This window comes from Pelodiscus sinensis, chromosome 4, assembly GCF_049634645.1.
Source record: "Pelodiscus sinensis isolate JC-2024 chromosome 4, ASM4963464v1, whole genome shotgun sequence".
NCBI lineage: Eukaryota > Metazoa > Chordata > Testudines > Trionychidae > Pelodiscus > Pelodiscus sinensis.
The window spans coordinates 9,800,911-9,821,914 of record NC_134714.1 but is presented as its reverse complement, the minus strand read 5'-3'; the positions used below and the strand labels follow the sequence as shown (position 1 = coordinate 9,821,914).

Below are 21,004 nucleotides of genomic sequence, written 5' to 3'. Positions count from 1 at the left end.
TTAAAAGGTCCACACTGCAGTTTTACAGCCTCGCAGCCCCAGCCTGAGTCACCTGACCTAGGCCTGCTGCGGCCATGCCGCGACCCTCGTATCGTCGTGTAAACATACCCTTCCTACATCACTACACCATCTGGTCCCTTCGGTTGCCATCTCTTTGTGCACCATATTGAAGCCTCTCGTTGCGCCCTTCAGCAGGCCTATAACACCTTGCTGCTCTTGGAAAGACAAGCAGCAAGAAGGAACTCCAGCACCATTCAGAGCAGCAGCAAGAACGAGAGCCAACCTCGCAGAAGCAGGAGCTACAGCATGAGTTGTGTGAGCATGTTGAGGAGCCTGGGTGCCTATTCACATCGCTGGCCCATGCTGAAGCCTAGGTCGCCACATCTTCCCTGCTATTTTTACTAGCACCGGTTAAGCTAGCACAGGATGTCAACTCCCACGCGACTGCACTTTACACACACCCTCAGAGGGCTGGAAGAGCAGAACCACTGAACTGGGGAGAACAGAGACTTGTAGGAGGACAAAGCTAATCTCAGAGTGCCGCGTGACTAACGGATTCCTCAGTTCTCTGGCAATTCTTGGGGGGGAGGAAACAGGGAAACAGTGGTTCCAGGTTTAATCAAAAATTATTTTTTTCAAAATTTTTAGTGAAACAAAAAGTACAACTCTCCTCTTCCAAGAAATAAACACATTTTGGAGGTCAATTGAATGGTTTCATTCAGCTTTTCAGCATTTTTTTTCCACATTTTTGCTTTTTTTCCCTATGAAACAAAAAAAAAATGGGAAGCACAGAGAGGTATTTGAACCATAAGATTGAAACATGGTGTTTCAAAAATGTCAAAATGAAATGCTTCAATTTCTTCAGGGTGGTATTTAAAAAAAAAATTCTGACCAAAACAATTTGGTGAAATGGACATGACTTGCCACATAATTCTCTGCCTCTCAAGTTGAAGAGCCTGGCTGCATAATTTAGGCCTTGAAAACAATGAATAGTCCTGTGGCACCTTAGAGACGAACAAATATAGATAGTATCATGAGCTTTCCTGGGTAAAACCCACTTCATCAGATGAGCTGGAGAGGAATAACAGAGACCCAGAATTTATAACAGAAAAAGAAGGAAGAAAAAAAAGTACCTGTCAATTGTAGGACCGGTGTTAATGAGGCTAATTAAGGAGGCTGGAAGTGTCCCATACTTAGTTTTTCCACATAAAAATGAGGTGTTAAATGCAGGGGAGGCTGGCTTTATAATGTGTCATCCAGTTAATATCTTTGTTCAAGCCCAGGGAAACAGTGTTACATTTGCAGATTAATGTCACTTTCTCTCTGTAATTGGCTGGTGAAATTCCTTTGTAGAAGAATGGCTACTTGTAATTCCATGACTGAGTGCCCAGGCAGATTAAAATGTTCCTCTACAGGTTTAGGTGGGTTACCAATTCTGATGCTGACTTGTGTCCATTCATCTTTTGTCGTAGAGACTGTCCAGTTTGGACAATATACATGGCAGAGAGGGATCACTGGCACTTAATGGCGTTAGGCCTGATATAGCACATATAGTGGTCAAAAGGACTGAGGTTTAATGGTCTGGATCCTCAGATGGTGTAAACTGGGACAACTCCATTGATCTCTAGCAGGGGTGTCCAAACTTTTTTCCAAGAGGGCCAGATTTGATGAAGTGAACATGCGTGAGGGCCGACCATTTTGCCTGACATTCTTTGAACCATTAAAATTAAATGCAAATTAACTATTTTATGCAAAGTTTATTGCAAACGGCATACTTTTCATTTCGTCACATGGATGACAAATCTAAACAGGTGTTAAATCACTCTGCCTTTCATATCTGAAGGCCAGATGAAAAAAAAATCCAGGAAGCTGAAATATATGTCAGGAACATTGTAAAGTACATTACATATTATTGGTAATAAAGGTTGTCTGTCAACTTTTAAGTTCAAAAAATATGAACAGGAACATAACACCAAGTATACATGTTGTGTCCAAATATATTTATAACTGATTTAGACCAACTGACATTAACTGAGATTTTACAATGTATTCATCTCAATACATATGGATTCGTTGGGGGCCATAAAAGATAGATATTGCCAAATTACCTGGGGGGCCGTATTAAACTGGAACACGGGCTGCAATTGGCCCGCGGGCCGGACTTTGGACATGCCTGATCTCTAGAGATCTATGCCTGTGTATACCCACCGAGGGTCTGGTCCAGTACCTAGTCTCTTGGGGTATGTCTACACTACCACCCTAGTTCAAACTAGGGTGGTTAATGTAGGCAACCGAAGTTGCAAATGAAGCCCGGGATTTAAATTTCCCGGGCTTCATTTGCATCTTGCCGGGCGCCGCCATTTTTAAATCCCCGTTAGTGCGAACTCCGTGCCCGCGGCTACACGCGGCACGGAGTAGGTAGTTCGGATTAGGCTTCCTATTCCGAACTACCGGAACTACCTCGTAGGCACGGAGTCCGAACTAGCGGGGATTTAAAAATGGCGGCGCCCGGCAAAATGCAAATGAAGTTTAAATCCCGGGCTTCATTTGCAACTTCGGTTGCCTACATTAACCACCCGAGTTCGAACTAGGGTGGTAGTGTAGACATACCCTTGGGTTTTGTTCTGGGATCTATCAGTGTATATCTGAGCACTTTCCATGTGAAGTGATTGCCAAAGCAAGGTCCTTCATGGACTTCATAAACTTAATCATAGTTGTGGCGTGTTATTCTTTACAAAGCCATCAAGTACCCCTTTTTCCTTCCAGTTGTTCGAACAAAATAGCTGCAACCTCAGTCACCTTTAAAAAATTTCAAGGAGAAAAATATATTGTTGTGTTAAATCCAGGGGCATGCCAAATTTCTGCCTGACACTGCTTCAAAATGACACAATGAAACAATGCAGCCAAAAGGGACTCTTAACCAGAGTGCTGTGAAAGTGACACTACAATTTATCATGTATCTACAGCGGAGATCAAGAGAAAAGTAATCTGTACGCTTGGTGTTTTGTCTTCTTACAAATTACAAGTCTATTGCCTTCCCCCTTGAAATAAAAAAACAAAACATGTTGTTTGCTTACAATTAATTGGCATCTTTTAGCTGCCTGTCATCCTTGCATTCTTCTAATCCTCTCCAAGAGTCAAATTAGATCCTGAAGAGAGTTGCAACCTTTCATGGTTCACACTGATACTGCTTTCTTTGAGTAAGATACAGCCGTATCTAAATCCACCAATTCAACCTGAGAGTCAGATTCATTAGGAGCTTACACCAGCACTGTTTTGTCATGTCTCCTCACTGAGCAATGAGACAGATTAACTCACTTACGAGTTAATTCTCACAGCGCATTCGGAGCAAAACAAGATGCTCAGATCCAGGATGAGTGTTTGAAAGAGGAAACGTGGCTAACTCACGGGATGGGTTATTGACGTTTTGCCTTTCATTGCTCGCTCAGCCAGCTCCGATTCCGGAGTGACCAAATTCATCCACTGCCCCTTATTTAGAACCAAATAGATCTTTGAGCACCCACAAGAATGTTAATTCCACTATGATATACACGGCACTGGCTGACCATTCTCCCGTGTACCTTCTGTTTGCGTCTTTGCACTGCCTCTGGGCCCTAGCGGGATGACAGATACTTTGCTAACCAAATATGCCAAGTTCAGTGGCTACAAGAAGCGAGCGTATGGTCTCCGTTGGATTCCACGTCACCAAAACCGCTGCCACCGTCAGTAGCTCTGTTGATAGTCTCCACAAAGAAAGTAGGGAGACAGTGTGCTTGGAGCAACAGCCACACACTCGTCACCACAGTTGAGCCTTCCACGTCAGGGGAGAGGTTTCAGGAGCAGCATGTTGACGCTCACTGACCAGTCTCAAACCTGCATGGCGAAGGAGACAGAGGGGAGCCATGCTGAGTCACAGATTGGATCCCTTGTGTCCTGGACCACACAGAAGCAGAGGAACGTAGGGAAGGGACCTGGATAGACATCTAGTCCATTCCCCTGCATAGAGGCAGGCAGTGGGAGGCAAGGTCGGGGGGCACCCTGGAAGGGGCGGGGCTTCAGATGGAAGGGGCAGGGCCTCAGGCAGTGAGTGCTATACCCTTTAGGGATGGTCTAAAAATATTTAGTCCCAGGATTGAAAGTAAAATTATTTTTTCCCCAATATGAATGGGGGGAGGAGGGGAGGAGACACCAGCTAAGGAAGACCACGTAACTTCCCCATGTGATCCCCCCACGTGACTCCGTTCTTCCTCCAGCCCCTCTCCAGGACATTATCCAAACCATTTATGAAAATATTAAAGGGAATCAGACCCAGGACAGATTCCTGCAGAACCCCCCCGTCAAGATTCTCGTTCAGCTTGATTATGAACCATTGATCGTTGCTCTGAGTGTCATTTGCTAACCAGACATGCACCCATCTGATAAGTTTGTCCATCCTCTTGCACTGAGGAACGAGGGTGGCCAGATGGTTTCAACAAAATACCAGACACACTTGACATGACATCACAATCGACATTCCATCGGATTTAAAAAATACTGGACATTTATCTTCTCTCCATTTGTTTCCCAAACACAAAGCTCAAATACTGGACTGTCCGGGTCAAAACCGGACACCTAGCAACCCTACTGAGGACTATAGCCACAGGATTTCACTTACAAATGTATTATTGTCATTCCCTACCCTCCTCCGGTTATACCTCTCTGGGCTCAGCAATAGCTTCCCTACTGCTCAGTATTCATCTGTTTATCTTGGGTGCTAGTGAAACCTGCACCTCACAGTATCTTAGCACAGATATTTGCTCCAATTAGTAATTTATGTGGATAGCCACGCACAGAACAAAACTGTCTCCTACACCTCTGGGCCATGGGCAGCACAGATCTCACTCTGCTGATTTAGTTGGTTCTGTTTCTGGTTTTCCCGGTTTATGGCTCAGACATAAAGGTACTTACTGCAAATTATATACAAATTAGAACCACAGAGAAGGCCTAGTTGGAGGTGGGGGTGGGGAGGTTCTGCAGCTCTTATCCTTATCTTGCGTGGGCTGGCACTGGTGCGTGCAGGAAGCAAGCCACACACCACTGGAGAAGGAAATGCATGACAAGAATATTTTTGGTATGGTAGCTTTGTTTCAAGTTTCTATAGCTACCAGAGGCTGGTTGGGGCCAGGAAATGCTACTGACACACAACACACCATTTTAGGTGGAAATGGAGGAAATGCCACTCAAAGTGGCTATTTATCAATTTCTAGCATTAAGTGCTTCTCTCTATTCTCTCTATTCTCTTCCTATTATAGTCTTATGAAGGCCAAGACTATAAGGCTGCGTCTACGCTGGCATGATTTTGCGCAAATACTTTTAACGGAAGAGTTTTTCCATTAAAAGTATTTGCGCAAGAGAGCGTCTACACTGGCATGTGCCTTTGTGCAAAAGATTTGCTTTTGCGCAAAAGCATCCGTGCCAGTGTTGACGCTCTCTTGCACAAGAAAGCTCCGATAGCCATTTTAGCCATCGGGCTTTCTTGCGCAAGAAACTGATGTTACCTGTCTACACTGGCCTCTTGCGCAAGAGGACTTATCCCTGAGTGGGAGCGTCAGTGTATTTGCGCAAGAAGCACTGATTTTGTACATTACAACGTCAGTGTTCTTGCGCAAATACTCGTGGCCAGTGTAGACAGGCGGCAAGTTTTTGGGCAAAAGCAAATGCTTTTGCGCAAAATCTTGCCAATGCAGATACAGCCTAAGAGGGTTCAAAAAGGAACTAGATAAATTCATGGAGGATTGGGTCAGACAGGATTGGACAGGGATGGTGCTACCCTCTGTTTGTCAGAAGCTGGGAATGAGCAACAGGGGATGAATCACATGATGATTGTCTGTTCTGTTCATTCCCTTTGAGGCACCTGGCTTTGTCCACTGTCAGAAGACAGGATATTGGGCTAGATAGATTATTTCCCTAGGGAGTTGGTGGGTTCCCTAGGAAGGAATCTAGGAAGGGGTGGAATCTCCATCCCTAGAGGTTTTTAAATCCCAGCTTGACAAAGTCCTGGCTGGGATGATTTAGCTGGGGTTGGTCCTGCTTTGGGCAAGGAATGGACTTGATGACCCCCTGAGGTCTCTTCCAGCTCTATGGTTCTATGACCCTTCAGTCTGACCCAGTAGGGCCGTTCTTATGTTCCTCGTTGGACTTGCGTGTGTTACTGTAGCACATACCAACACGACGTATTCAGATCACAAGGGTGGACCCAGCCTGCTTTCACTCCAGTTTGTGTTTTAATGGCTGACAATCCCATATCCGCTGCACAGCCTGGCTTCAGATAGCAGCAATGCCACTCAGCGCTTGCAGCCCTGCACTGTCTGAGCTCTGCAATCTAGGGCTGTCTTGGGAACTCACCCTCAAGCTTCCTGGCAGCAGAAAGGGCAGAGGCGGCGATTCACCATCTCTCTGTCTCTGGGTATGTTTACACTAGCTCGTTAATTTGAGCTAGGTAGGCAAATCAGGGATCTGGGGTTGCAAATGAAGCCCGGGATTTATTTGCATGTTCCCGTCCAGCTGCCATTTTTAAATCCCCCTTAGTCCAAACGAACTGCCCACGGCTACAGTTTAAAGTTAATCCGAACTAAGTCATGGAATGAGGAGTAACAGTTAATCCAAACTAAGGATTTAGCTCGGATTAACTTTAAACTGCCGCGTGTAGCCATGGGCAGTTCGTTCGGACTAAGGAGGATTTTAAAATGGCGGCCGGACGGGAACATGCAAATAAAGCCCTGGATATTTAAATCCCGGGCTTCATTTGCAGCCCCGGTTCCCTGATTTGCCTACCTAGCTCGAATTAACGAGCTAGTGTAGACATACTCTCTCTCTCGTCATGGTCTCCTCAGTAGTTGGGGGACCTGGTTTTAACCGCAGCCCCAGAAAGCACAAAACAAGAACGCTAACTGCTATAGAATATGGGGGTGTTTCTCTCTGCTGCCTGGAAGGGGAACAGCACCAATGCTAGGCAAGTCCACTCCTCCTAAACGGTAAGAGCTAGGACCACCAAATTCGGTTTACAGCTTCTCATCATAACTTACAGCAAGGTGAGGGTTTGGCTGTGCCAGGCAAATGAGACATGCCTGGAAGGGGATTGCTTCCAAACAGGAAAGAGACGTGAGTCTCCAGAAAATAAGCCCTTTTCCGGAGGATCTCTTATTCCTACTTTCAAGTAGGAATAAGAGATCCTCCGGAAAAGGGCTTATTTTCCGGAGAATCACGTCTAGACTGGCGCTTTTCTCCGGCTTATCCCCAAGCCGGAAAAAAGCGGCAGTCATGTAAATGCAAATGCCACGGGGGATATTTAAATCCCCCGCGGATTTTGCTATTCTGATGTGTCTAATCTGCATCCCTTTTCCGGAAAAGGGGTGCAGTGTAGACACAGCCAAAGTGTCAGGAGAACAGGTTTAGCACCCTTTCTCCTGACACTTTATGTATAGAGGTAAGGGGGTGGGCGACAGAGCATCTCTCCTCTGCCCGCCCCCCCCCCCTCGCGCCTTCTCCTATTTATTTCGCGTTTTCTTATCCTCTAGTCATAACTCCGGTCATCTGAAGAAGAGGGCTCTGTCCACGAAAGCTCATGATACCATCGACATGTTTTGTTAGTCTATAAAGTGCTACCAGACCATTTGCTTGCTGGTTTTTTTCTGTATCAGACTAACTCAGCTACCTCCCTGAAGCTCCTGATTCAAATTGAGGGGCGGTCTGGTCCACGCCGGTAGTCCTGCTTCTACAAGGAGTAAGGGAAGTCTAAGGGAGAGTGTGCTCCCTTCGATTTCTTGCAGTGTGGACAGCACCAAAATTCGAGTGAAGGCACTTCGACTTCGGTAACACAATTAACGTAGCTGAAGTTGCGTATCTTAATTTGACCTTATCCCCTAGTGTAGACATACCCTAGAGTTGATCCATAGCAAGACAGTGCTGCTCCTTGCTAATGTTCAAGTGTTGCTCTAGACAGCCCGTGTGATCAGCAGCTATGGCCATACACATCCGAGATCCTAGATGAGATACAATCTAAGGCAGAAAAGGGAATGCAGGCAACGAGATCGCTCCACTACCACATTTTCACACTTTCTGAGATGAGGAGCTCGTATAGAATGTTGTAAATGCTCTCTGTTATGCTGCAGGACATTACCCTGTTGTAAGATTAATAATAAAATAATAATAATAATAATTAATACTATTATTATTAATAATAATCTGTATGATGGTATCACTTAGAAGCTTCAGTTGGCATTCTGCTAGGTGCTGTACATGCACACAATAAGAAACAGGGCCTATCCTGCAGAGCTCACTATCCGGGTACAGCAATCTTATAAGGAGAGAGGGGAAAGAAAACACAGAAGCAGAAGATGAGGAATTGAGGCACAAAGTGACTTGGCCAAGATCCCATAGCGAGCCCAGTTCTGAGCTAAGAATTTAACCCAGACCTACTGCTCGCACCATACGAGCCTGCTTTTTCTGATATCGGCCCTGGTGTCTGGAAGATCAACATACTTTGTTTTTCTTATAATGCTAGGACAATGATATAACTGGCCCCTTCAAAACGCACATGCCACTCGTCTCGGTGGTTTTCAGACACCCATATAAAGGGGTGTGTATTGGAGTCTAACAAGCGGGAAGGAATAGGAGTTGCTCGGCTACCGGGGTGGTAGTAAGCTGGGTGTATATGCCTCAGTCAATGACTTGACTACCTGCATCCTGCTTCAAAGACATTTTAACACAAGACTTCAAAGAGAAACCTCTGAACTGTCATTCATGCTTAAATTTGACACTTTACAACTGGGCCTCAACAAAGATGCTAATTATCTTATCCATTACAGACAGCTTCCCCAATTATCACCTCTAATATCATTAGCTCACAGACATTAACCTCCCCCCCCCCCCAAGCCCCCTCTGTTCTGAAATTTGATTTGTCCTTTTTTTATGTGTTCACTTTTTTGATTGTACCCCTTTGGAATATAAGGTTGTGCCAATTTTCTTCCACAATTTGCTCTGAGGAAGTGGGTCTGGCCCACGAAAGCTCATCGCCTAATAAACCATCTTGTTAGTCTTTAAAGTGCTGCACAGTCCTGTCTTTTGTTTCAGTTAGAGCAGACTAACACGGCTACATCTCTATTACTATGCAACAGTACAGATCACCTTAACATGCAGGAGAGCGGTTCACTAGGACGTACCACGTTAATGCAAGGTCATAGTGCACATGGGGGGGGCACGATAGACTTTCTGGGCCCCTGCGCAAAGTGGGGAGGGAGCCGTTCCGTGCTCCCAGAAGCAGCGTGGCTTGGGGAGAAGGCTTAGGGCTGGGGCAGCCAGCCTTCAGTGCCACAGGAAGTGTGCCACACTGCCTCCTCCCCCCACCCCACAGCCAGCCCTGAGAGCCACCCAGACCACTCTGCCTGGGGCTCCAGCAGCGATTTAAAGGGCCCAGAGCTCTGGATGCCACCACTCTTGTGGTAACAGCTGTGCAACCTGGGCCCTTTTGAATCACCAGGCCCCCTTCGCCCACCCCCATCGGTTTGCCTGCACACAGTAGTGCACAGCATTGTTACTTTACCTTGTGAGACTGACACCAATTAGGCCATGTCGCCATGATACAAGTATTGGATACATGTATTCCCCAGTGAAGCACTGAAGTGTGAGCCTCGGAGGGGCGGTTCCCACGAACATCCCGAAGTCCAGATGTTTTCCCAAAGTGGCTGAACTTTCCTTGAACCTCTTTGGTCTGAAAATTAGGATAAGTCTAGACTGCATTGCTCTTTTGGGATACAGGCAGTCCCCGGGTTACGTACAAGGTAGGGACTGTAGGTTTGTTCTTAAGTTGAATCTGTATGTAAGTCGGAACTGGCGTCCAGATTCAGCCGCTGCTGAAACTGACCGCCAGTTCTGACTTACATACAGAATCAACTTAAGAACCCCAGGCGTCCCCAAGTCAGCTGCTGCTGAAACTGATCAGCAGCTGATTCCAGGAAGCCCGGGGCAGAGCAACTCTGCCTGGGGCTTCCTGTAGTCAGCGCTGGTCAGTTTCAGCAGAAGCTGACTTGGGGACGCCTGGGGCAGAGCAGCTGGGGTGCTGCTGGGTTGCTCCAGTAGCGCCGCTCCTGGGTGCTACTGGACCAACCTAGCAGCACCCCATCTGCTCTGCCCCAGGCGTCCCGATTCAGCCGCTGCTGAAACTGACCAGCAGCGGCTGAATCAGGACCTGGGGCAGAGCAGCTGGGGTGCTGCCGGGTTGGTCCAGTAGTGCCCAGAGCGGGCGCTGCAGGACCAATCGGCAGCGCCCCAGCTGCTCTGCCCCAGAGTCCAAAACAAAAGCCTGGTCTGCTGGGGGGGGGGGGAGCACACTAGCTGCCCCCCCCCCTCCCCAGCAGACCAGGGACACGGGGAGCAGAGCCTCTGAGGCTTTGCTCTGGCAAAGCCTCAGAGGCGAGGGACCCCGCCGCGGCTGCGGCTTCAGTCCCGGAGCCTGTGGTCTGCTGGGGACGGTCCCCAGCAGACCACAGGCACCCAGATTGAAGCGGCAGCAGCGGCGGTTCCCCGCGCCTCTGAGGCTTTGCTCTGGCAAAGCCTCAGAAGCGCGGGAACCCGCCCGGTGCCCCTGGTCTGCTGGAGACGGTCTCCAGCAGACCAGGGGCACCGGAGCAGCTTACCAACGGGGCTTTCTCGCCCCGACTTCCGGGGCGAGAAAGCCCCGTTCGTAAGTGCGGATCCGACGTAAGTCAGATCCGCGTAAGTCGGGGACTGCCTGTACTTCTGGTATCCCGAAATAACAACGCCGCATCTTTAAAAGCGCCATTTCCCGAAATAGGAGGCATGCTATTCTGACATCCCTGTAACCGTCGTTCCACGAGAGTTAAGGGATTTGTTGGAATAGTGCCATATTTTGAAATTTGGCACCCTGTACACAGCACCAAATTTCAAAATAAGCTCTTTTGACTTAGACTCGGAATAAACTATGCATAACTTATTCTGACAGAAGGATACTGTCCAGATGCACCCTTAGGCTGGAAATGTGAGACATTCACATTCTGTCAGGAGATTCCTGGCTCCTCACAAATCCAGCGAGGTCTATTGCAAGGAGAGAAAGCATTTCTTGTAGGACTTTGGTGCCTTCCGCTTTAACTGCTGTCCCAAACCAGGATACCTGTTAAGTCATGTCCCGGTTTTAGAAGATGCTTTGGACTTGTTCTAGGTAGGCTTTTACAGGCTGAGCACACGAGCCAAGATGTCTCCGGTCCTAATCACGGCCCCTTACTGATCCCCTTTCTCCCTTTGCCAAGTCATCTAGAACCTGACCCAAAGCTAGAGGATTCCATTGACCTTGATTGGCTTCAGATCCATCCCCTAATCTTAGTATCTCAGTTTTGCCATCTGTCAAATGGGGATAATGTTCACTGGCATGTTGCCAGGATTAATGACTGTCACATACTTTAAAGAAAACAAATGATGTTCTTTAACATGGATACTGTGGTAGCAGCCAGAAGTCTCCGCCAGATCAGAGCCACATTGAGCTAGGTGCTGGCCACTCAGCTAGTAAACAAGAGCCATATTTTTATTGGTCAGAAAGAGCTCACCGTGCCCCTCCTCACTAAAAAGTCTCCTCCTCTGCCATGGAGCAGAGTCAGGCACTGAACGCTTAGATGCAAAATGTTGCAGGTCATCTCAATCTGCCGCACTGCCCACAAAGAGGTGGCATTTTCTTTGTTGCCACAGCTGTTTTACTGTCTTGAGACCACCAGGCATCTTCTGAAATTAAAATTTGTGCATTCGCATATTTCCAGCCCCACCCACGATCTGATCGGTGTTGCAGTGGTCGGGCACTTCACAGAGGGCAGTTTTCCTGCCGTTATTTCTCACCAGCCGTTTTATACCTTTGTTGGCCCCTGAATGCCAAGAGATCAACTTCCTTTCTCCTGGCTCTGCGAAATCTCCCTTTGCCACTGTAACTCATTACACTCTGAACCACTGAGGCGGCACAAAACCTAATGAGTTGCTGTATGGTGGGCTTTTTATCTCCTGCGTAAGAACATATAGAGGATGCAAGAGGAGCAACAGAAAGCTCGGCTCATTATTATTATTATTTGCAGCAGTCTGCCTCACACGGCCCTTAACATACCAGAGTGTCCATTTATAGATGCCTCTCCTTATGCTGCTTGCATCTGTTACTCAGAATGGAGAAGGACGGCCTGTCAGCATCTACTGCCCAGGGGCATTGCAAGGCTTAATAGGTTAATATTGGGAAAGCCCGCTGAGATCCTTAGATGGGAGGTGCCGTGCAGCGGAGTGGTTTTTTTTGGCACTCCCCTCCCAAGAATCTAGGGCTGTAGATTTCTATTTCCTACAGATTTCTGCTAGCTGTAGATCCCCACGACTTATTCCTCATGACCTGTGTGTCACCTCCCCCGTTGTTATTACCATTGTCCAGGAGCGCTTGTCATAGGCCACGGTGTGCGACAGGCTGTACAAACACTTCAGATGTTCCTGAGACACAGAAAGGGACTTGGCCCAGGACACACAGCAAATCAGTGGCAGAGACAGGAATAGAAGAGCTCTCCTGACTCCCCAGTGCAGTGCGTTACCCAGGAGCCTATGCGGCATCGCATAAAAATTGCCTCTTTATGAAACGCACCCCCAGAGAAAGTTTATTTTGTGCCTTCCTATGGGCAGCCCTTTTTGGAGTTGACTGTTTTCCTTATGGAAATGTCAAGCCTGGAGAAAGAAAACACTGTCCCTTTTTAGGTGTCCTGAATGGTTAACAGTCTTGTTGCTTGTTAGTCGGCTACCCAGACGCATCGCCACTTTGGACAACACAGAGAGATCTGCCAATTAGGGTTCTTGCGTCCAGGGACCATTAGGGAAACAAAAACCGTCTGTTTGCGGAGCAAGTCCAGCATAAAGGAGGTGCAGGCGCTAATTTGCAGCAAATTAGCAAGTGATTAGTCATATTCTGAATCAAGAGTCCCCAAAGCTCGCTGGTGAGAAACCCGAAGCTGAATAACTTACAAACCCCCAAGCCTGTGTAGAACGCAGACTCCTGGGATTACGTGCTTCTCCTGCCAGCTGAGAGAATAGTGCTCAGCATGCCTCCTATTGCAAGCGTGCAACTAATCTTGGCCTAACAAGGACTGGGACCATGAGGTAAGGAGCGCAAATGGCATTAATTGCTTTAACCTAGGCTGGAAGGAGCAGAAAGGAGAGACTCACTATCCGCAATCACACTTACAATCTGACGAAATACAGGCTGAGCGCCAGGCACCAGGAGTTCATGCTGAGGTTCATGCTGCTGGTATCTTCCCACGATGACCCCCAAACCGGTTCACTGGCCACGCGATCCGAGCAGAGAGCACCCTCGGGAGGTCCCGCTTGGTGATTCCCTTTTGGGTTCTCTCTCTCTTTGTTGCATTGATGACGCTACCGGCCATGTGCAGCTTCTGGGGCCATAGGCCTTCCTCACTGTCCTCTCTGGGCCATGTGCACTCTGTGCAGGGGGCCATGTGCACTTAAGTTCAGGTGAGCAAAAGTTCATCACCCACTGCATGTTCGTTCCCCACACACACCACACATTCATTCAGCAAGGGGGAACCATAAGGGGAATTTACAGAGCCTAAGCCGATGACAAGTCAGCTTTACATCAGTTATAAGTTGCCAACAGATAATGTCCTTCGCTCTCAACACCTCCCTGCAGCACTTCAGCCACCGGATTATTTGGAAATCTAAGACTTGCCCCAACGTCAATTGTACTCAGTGGAAAGATTCACACTAACTGTAGCTAGAGGAGAACTGGATACATGCTCAGGAACACTGGGGAGAGCACAGGGCTGGGACCCAGGAGACCTGGCTTGCTGGGTGACCTCCACAAGTCACAGCCTGGCTCTGTGCCTCAGTTTCCCCCATCTGTAAAACGGCAGGGCTGCTGCCCTCCTTTGTAAAATGCTTTGAGACCCACCCTTGGGAGGAGCTAGTTACACTCTGGAATGGAAGGGATGTGGCCTAACGGTTGTATCTGGACTCTGGGGTCCCACTTCCTGCTCTGATACTAATTTACTGCATGGCCTAGAGCAAGTTTTGTGGGCCTCAGTTAATCTGTGGTTAAAACAGAGTTGATAATAATACCTCCCCTGTCTCACCAGGGCATTATGAAGGTTGGAGTTGAGGGGTGGGGCAACAAATTTGCTGGCCCTCTGGGGCAAAGTGTAGGGGGGTAGGCTCTATGCTCCCAGAAGGGGTGGGGCCTCAGGCAGAGTGGGGGCAGCCAGGCCTCAGCACCACCCAGACCCTGCCGCTCCCCCCTCAGCCCACAGAGAAATCTGGAGCATGCAGTGTGAAGCTCCAGCGGAGATTTAAAGGGCCAGGAGTCAGGCCACCACCACTCCTGCAGTAGCAGTGGCCGGGAGCCCTGGGCCCTTCTTAATCGCCAGGCCCTGGGGCAACTGCTCCCTTTGCCCCCCTGATGGCAGGGGACTGGACTCAATGACCTCTTGAGGTCCCTTCCAGTCCTAGTATTCAAACGCTGGGAGCTGCAGGCAGGGGAAACTGAGGGTAAGGAAGGACTCAAGGGCCCAAAAGCAAGCTATTCCGATGTGTCGGAAAATATGGCAAAAGACTGTCTTGGCTTCACCACGCAATCTTTTTTATTTTTAGATCATGCAAGGAGTCATATAAAATGCGGAAAGTAGGACAAATTACAAAGGATGAATATAGGCAAACAGCACAGGAATGAAGGGGCAAGATTAGAAAGGCAAAGGCACAGAATGAGCTCAAACTAGCTACAGGAATAAAGGGAAACAAGAAGAAGTTTTATAAATACTTTAGAAGCAAGAGGAAGACCAAGGACAGGCCCACTGGTCAGCGAGGAGGGAGAAACAGTAACAGGAAACTTGGAAATGGCAGAGATGCTCAATGACTTCTTTGTTTCGGTCTTCACCGAGAAGTCCGTAGGAATGCTTAACATAGTGAAAGCTAGTGGGAAGGGGGTAGTTTCAGAAGGTAAAATAAAAAAGAACAAGTTAAAAATCACCTAGAAAAGTTAGATGCCTGCAAGTCACGAGGGCCTGATGAAATGCATCCTAGAATACGCAAGGAGCTGATAGAGGAGGTATCTGAGCCTCTAGCTATCATCTTTGGAAAATCATGGGAGACAGGAGAGATTCCAGAGGACTGGAAAAGGGCAAATATAGTGCCCATCTACAAAAAGGGAAATAAGAACAACCCAGGAAACTACAGACTAGTTAGTTTAACTTCTGTGCTAGGGAAGATAATGGAGCACGTGATTAAGGAAATCATCGGTAAACACTTGGAAAGTGGCAAGATGATAGGGAACAGCCAGCATGGATTTGTAAAGAACAAATCATTCGAACCAATCTGATAGCTTTCTATAATAGGATAACGAGTCTTGCGGATAAGGGAGAAGCGGTGGATGTGGTATACCTAGACTTTAGTAAGGTGTTTGATACGGTCTTGCATGATATTGTTATCAATAAACTAGGTAAATACAACTTAGATGGGACTACTATGAGGTGGGTGCATAACTGGCTGGATAACCATACTCAGAGTAGTTATTAATGGTTCACTATCCTGCTGGAAAGGCATAACAAGTGGGGCTCCACAGGGGTCTGTTTTGGGACCGGCTCTGTTCAATATCTTCATCAACGATTTAGATATTAGTATAGAAAGTACGCTTATTAAGTTTGAAGATGATACCAAGCTGGGAGGCGTTGCGACTAATCAGGAGGATAGGGTCAAAATTCAAAATGACCTGGACAAATTGGAGAAATGGTCTGAGGTAAATAGGATGAAATTTAATAGAGACAAAGGCAAAGTGCTCCACTTAGGAAGGAACAATCAGTTTCACACATAGGCTGTGTCTACACTGGGCCACTTATTCCGGAAAATCAGCCACTTTTCCGGAATAAGCTGCGAGCTGTCTACACTGGCCCTTGAATTTCCAGAAAAGCAACGACGCTCTACTGTACAAAATCAGCCGCTATTCCGGAAAAGCTACGCTGCTCCCGCTCGGGCATAAGTCTTTATTGCGGAACACTGTTCCGGAAAAGGGCCAGTGTAGACAGCCCAGTAGTCTTTTCCGGAAAAAAGCCCCAATCGCGAAAATGACGATCGGGGCTCTTTTCCGGAAAAGCGCGTCTACATTGGCCACAGATGCTTTTCCGGAAAAAGGGCTTTTCCGGAAAAGCAGCCTGCCAATGTAGACGCTCTTTTTCCGGAAATACTTATAATGAAAACTATTCTGTTTTAAGCATTTCCGGAAATTCATGCCAGTGTAGACACAGCCATACAGAATGTGAAGCGACGGTCTGGGAAGGAGTACGGCAGAAAGGGATCTAGGGGTTATAGTGGACCACAAGTTGAATATGAGTCAGCAGTGTGATGCTGTTGCAAAGAAAGCAAACATGATTCTGGGCTGCATTAACAGGTGTGTTGTGAACAAGACATGAGAAGTCATTCTTCCGCTCTACTCTGCGCTGGTTAGGCCTCAATTTGAGTATTGTGTTCAGTTTTAGGCACCGCATTTCAAGAAAGATATGGAGAAATTGGAGAGGGTCCAGAGAAGAGCAACAAGAATGATTAAAGGTCTAGAGAACATGACCTAAGAAGGAAGGCTGAAAGAATTGGGTTTGTTTAGTTTAGAAAAGAGAAGACTGAGGGGGGACATGTTAGCTGTTTTCAGGTATCTAAAAGGGTGTCACAAGGAGGAGGGAGAAAACTTGCTCATCTTGGCCTCTGAGGCTAGAGCAAGAAGCAATGGGCTTAAACTGCAGCAAGGGAGGTTTAGGTTGGACATTAGGAAAAAGTTCCTAACTGTCAGGGTGGTCAAACACTGGAATAAATTGCACGGGAAGGTTGTGGAATCCCCATCTCTGGAGATATTTAAGAGCAGGTTAGATAAATGTCTATCAAGGATGGTCTAGACAGTATTTGGTCCTGCCATGAAGGCAGGGGACAGGACTCGATGACCTCTAGAGGTCCCTACCAGTCCTAGTATTCTATGATTCTATGATGGGGAGGAGGGGGGAAATGACTCAAGCTGTTCTGGGGGTGGTCAAACCTTTAAATTGTGCCCCCCATAATCATCAGGTAGGAGTTGTCTCTCTACCAGCCAATTTATGAACTTCAGCTGAACTGTTTTATGTTTCAGTGCAACACCTTACACCCATCCTTGGTGTAGCACACAAGGTGAGACTCCATGGCATGCATGTGGGTGTCTTTTGGCTCAATGTGCCGGAGTCCCCAGCTGACCCCGGCTCTGTACATCACTGCACCTTGGAAACGCCATCCGGCATTTCCAACAGGCAGCACCGCGGGAGCTTGGGGTCAGCTGGAGTCCTCAGAAGCACTGCCCCTTTGAAGCACTGGTCCAGCGGCACTTCAAAGGGGTAGTGCAAGGCAGAGCCAGGGATAAGACTGGAATGCCCCAGGGGACTCCAGCTATCTCGCCACCCAGGCAAGCTGGACTATGTAATAGATGGGCCCTTACACCAAAACAAAACAAAAAAAAATCACCCTAATATTCAGGTTACTCCCAGTCCCAACAGACCAGGTAGTTATCCCAGATCTCAAACCAAAGACTTGGAGCCAATCCTGCAATAAACTAATTAAAATGTTATTAACTAAGAAAAGAAATGAGAGCGTTCTTTACAAAGTTAAAACAGGAAACTTACACACCAATGAGTCATAGTCTTCCATTTAACAAGGTAATACATGCTTCTGTAATAAGCAGCACTGCATGACCTTTAGGGCTGTCCTATGCTAAGTACCATGGGGATCTCTTGCTTATGCTTAGGAATCTTTGCTCTTCTGAGTCCAGACAGAGTAAAGAGACCCTGATTCCATCTGGCCAGGGACTTTTATCCCCCTCTCCTTTGAGTCTAATGGCACTAATGCTTAAACCCTAGGCAAATGCCATAACCATTGCAACATCCTTCCTTTCCCCCTCATTCCCTCTCCATGGGCAAAGTTTGGATCCAAACTGACTTCAAGTGGGAGGGTGTTTGGAGCCAGTGTTCTCATTCAGATTCAGTGCGTCATGGCCTTGGGACACAATGCCTTGGTGCAAATCTCATCATATCCAGCCTGGAGGGGATTTAGATCCAGAATTCTAGCTTGGACCCATCCTCGGGTAAGTGTGTGTTTGGATGTGGATCCTAATTCCCCTACACTTTGAGGGGAACATGGCTCAGCCCCATCTTAGCTTCCATTGGATTGCCCAATATCCATCTTCTTGCTTTTTAAAGACGTCTTTTGCAAAGTCATGTCATCCGTCCAATGCTAAGTACTGTTCTTTTGACAAAGCTACATAAAAGTTATTCCTGGGAGCAGGGTGCTGCTACAGCTCATTGGGCACTGCAACCAGGAGTCCAAGTATTGACTTTCCCAGGGAAAGCAGGAGACCTCTCCTCTCCAGCACACAGAGCAAAGAGTTAAAAACCTAGGAACTTTCCCAACTAGAGGAAAAATGGCAGCTGCTGGCAGAGAGGGGTTGGGTCTTTCAGAGTCTGCAAGAACGGAGACCGATACCCCCAAACTAAGTCTCTTCGAGATGCCACTTTTAAAACATTTTCCTCTGAGGCCACATCTTCACTTGCTGCTCCAGAGATCAATCTTCTGGCTTTCGATTTAGAGGGTCTAGTTAAGACCTGCTAAATCAAATGCTGAGAGGGGCTCATCTCCCATCAGCCTCCCTCTGAAAATGGAACCAAGCTCGGCATAAGGTAAGCTGACTCAAGCTACTTATTTTACATACCTGGAGCTATGTACCTTAACCCGACCTTCCAAGTCTAGTGTAGACCTGACCTGAGTTAACTGTGCCATGGCACTGGATTGCCAGGTTGCAATACAAAGTCATGATACACTGGTGCAAAATATCACCAAATGTATCTGACTGTAGTAGCCACGTTCTGGGGATCTCTGTAGTGCCATTATATTTTGAATTCTGGTTTGTATAGGAAGTCAGGAGACCTGTCATGGTTTCTTTCTCTGCCACTGAACTGCTGTGTGATCTTGAACATGTCACTTAACCTGGGGCAGTGAGAACAGAGGCACGTGGAGGTTAAGTGACATGTTCAAGATCACACAGCAGTTCAGTGGCAGAGAAAGAAACCATGACAGGTCTCCTGACTTCCAGACCAGTGCCCCATCCCCTGCACCATGCTACCTCCCAAGACAGTGTAGACAGTCACAGTATAACTGTCTACTGCTCCCCTGCCAGAAGGTTTCTCATCTGTCTGCTGCAGGGCTGACTCCTGATACATTTTCAAGATGGAGCATTTTTCAGACTCAGACATATTAGGCTCTCTCTTAGGGAGTTATATTTGTTCTTTCTTTCTTCGTCCTTTCCCTTCACAGAAAAAAAGTTGCCCCAGACCGAAAGTGTATGTTTTGCTCTCTCTGTCTGGATAAACATATCGCCTCCCCAGCTTTAAATAGATCTAACTGGGGCAGAGCCCTTCAGAGCTGTCTGAAACGTCACACTCTGGAAGACTAATGAGTAACTCAGAGACCACAGGGCTCACTTTTTCTGCGTTATCAGCCCTGCCAAAGCAAAACAGGATGGCTGCTTGGTGTATCCAGTTCTACAACATGTTTGAAAAATCAAACACCTCGTGCATTGCTTTTAAGCTCCCACTGTGCTCATAGCTACAAATGCATCACTTTAATTAGCATAGTGTGTGCCCTCGAACAGCCCCTCCTTGGGAACAGCGGCCGGCTGGAGCCTGCTATTTTTTCCCTACCACAAAAACATTCATGTATGAACATGTTGTTTGATGAAGGCCAAACTTCGCAGCAAGGGGGCTGGCGGGACCACACCTTAGTTCTTCCTCTGCACACATGGAGGGGATCGAATAAGATCAGCTTTATTTCAAAGCTAAAAACAACCCACTGTTTGCTCCTTGTTTTTTAGCATCGTCTTGCTTGATTAGCAGGTTCTGGCAGCCCAGAATAACTGTGCGTAAGTGTTACCAAGTACGGTAAATCCTTGACTTAGACTGTAGTTCAGTGGTGAGCAACTTGCGGCCCAGGGGCTACATGCGGCCACAGGGTTCTGTGCGTAGATCGTAAGATGTTTTGTTTACTGTTGCCCATGTGCAAGGTTGCCAGATTCTGCTGGTTTCTGTCCATGTCGGTTTTTTACCTACCAGTTTTACTAAAGTGACACACACGTAACGCGTGTGAAGTGAGATGAGTGCTGATTGCACATCACATTGAGGCCGTGTCTAGATTACAAAGATCTATCAGAAAAAGATACGCAAATTGCAAACCTCAGTTTGCGTATCTTTTTCTACTTTTCCTCTGAAAGAGGCTTTTCCGACAACTGGCCCATCTACACTGGGCCAACTGTCAGAAAAAAAAGCCTTTCAGAACATCCCTTCTTCCTCGTAAAACGAGGTTTACAAGGATGCCGAAAAAACGCATCTGCTTTCCGAAATTTTTTTTTGGAAAAAAACGTACCTTGACTGAGAGACGTGCTCCCTCTGCATCCAATCAAAGCGCTGCTCCGGTTCAGTCGGCACCCCTTGCAAATTCTAGGTCCACACGCACAGTCAGCAAAACTAGCCTATCCCAGGAGATCATCTTGAGCGTGACAATCATGTGGCCCACTGGGATGAAGGAGGACCACTCATGCAGCTCACTCGCTGGTCTAGGTTGCCCATCGCTGCCGTAGTAGGCGTTGGCTGGATATCATTGAAACTTTTGTATGGACATCATGCAAACACTGAAGACTTGAAATCCCCAGATGCCTCTAGAATGCCCACAAGATGGATCTCAAGGCTAACAGGGCCACCAAGCTCAGCATGCAATTCTGAAGGGAGCGTTAGGGTCAAAGTATTTTAGAACACCCAGAAGAGCAGGCCATTACGTCTGGTCCATTGACTGAGCAAAGAGTGAGTGGAGTCCGTTGTGCCATTTCTCCACTCACCATGACAGAGGAGAGTAGAATTAGTACTTCATGTCCTAGAGCACCAGC

At 47.3% G+C, this 21,004-nt stretch overlaps 1 protein-coding gene across 1 annotated transcript in view; it reads right to left on the bottom strand.

Annotated features, from left to right (window-relative positions):
- Nucleotides 1–20,531, bottom strand: part of PELI2 (pellino E3 ubiquitin protein ligase family member 2) — a 228,053-nt gene extending 207,522 nt beyond the window's left edge. Inside the window, exon 1 of the mRNA XM_075926280.1 lies at nucleotides 20,488–20,531. Coding sequence (XP_075782395.1) covers nucleotides 20,488–20,516 — 29 coding nt within the window. The 5' untranslated portion in view covers nucleotides 20,517–20,531. The remainder of the gene's footprint in view (nucleotides 1–20,487) is intronic.
- Between the last annotated feature and the right edge of the window lie 473 nt (nucleotides 20,532–21,004).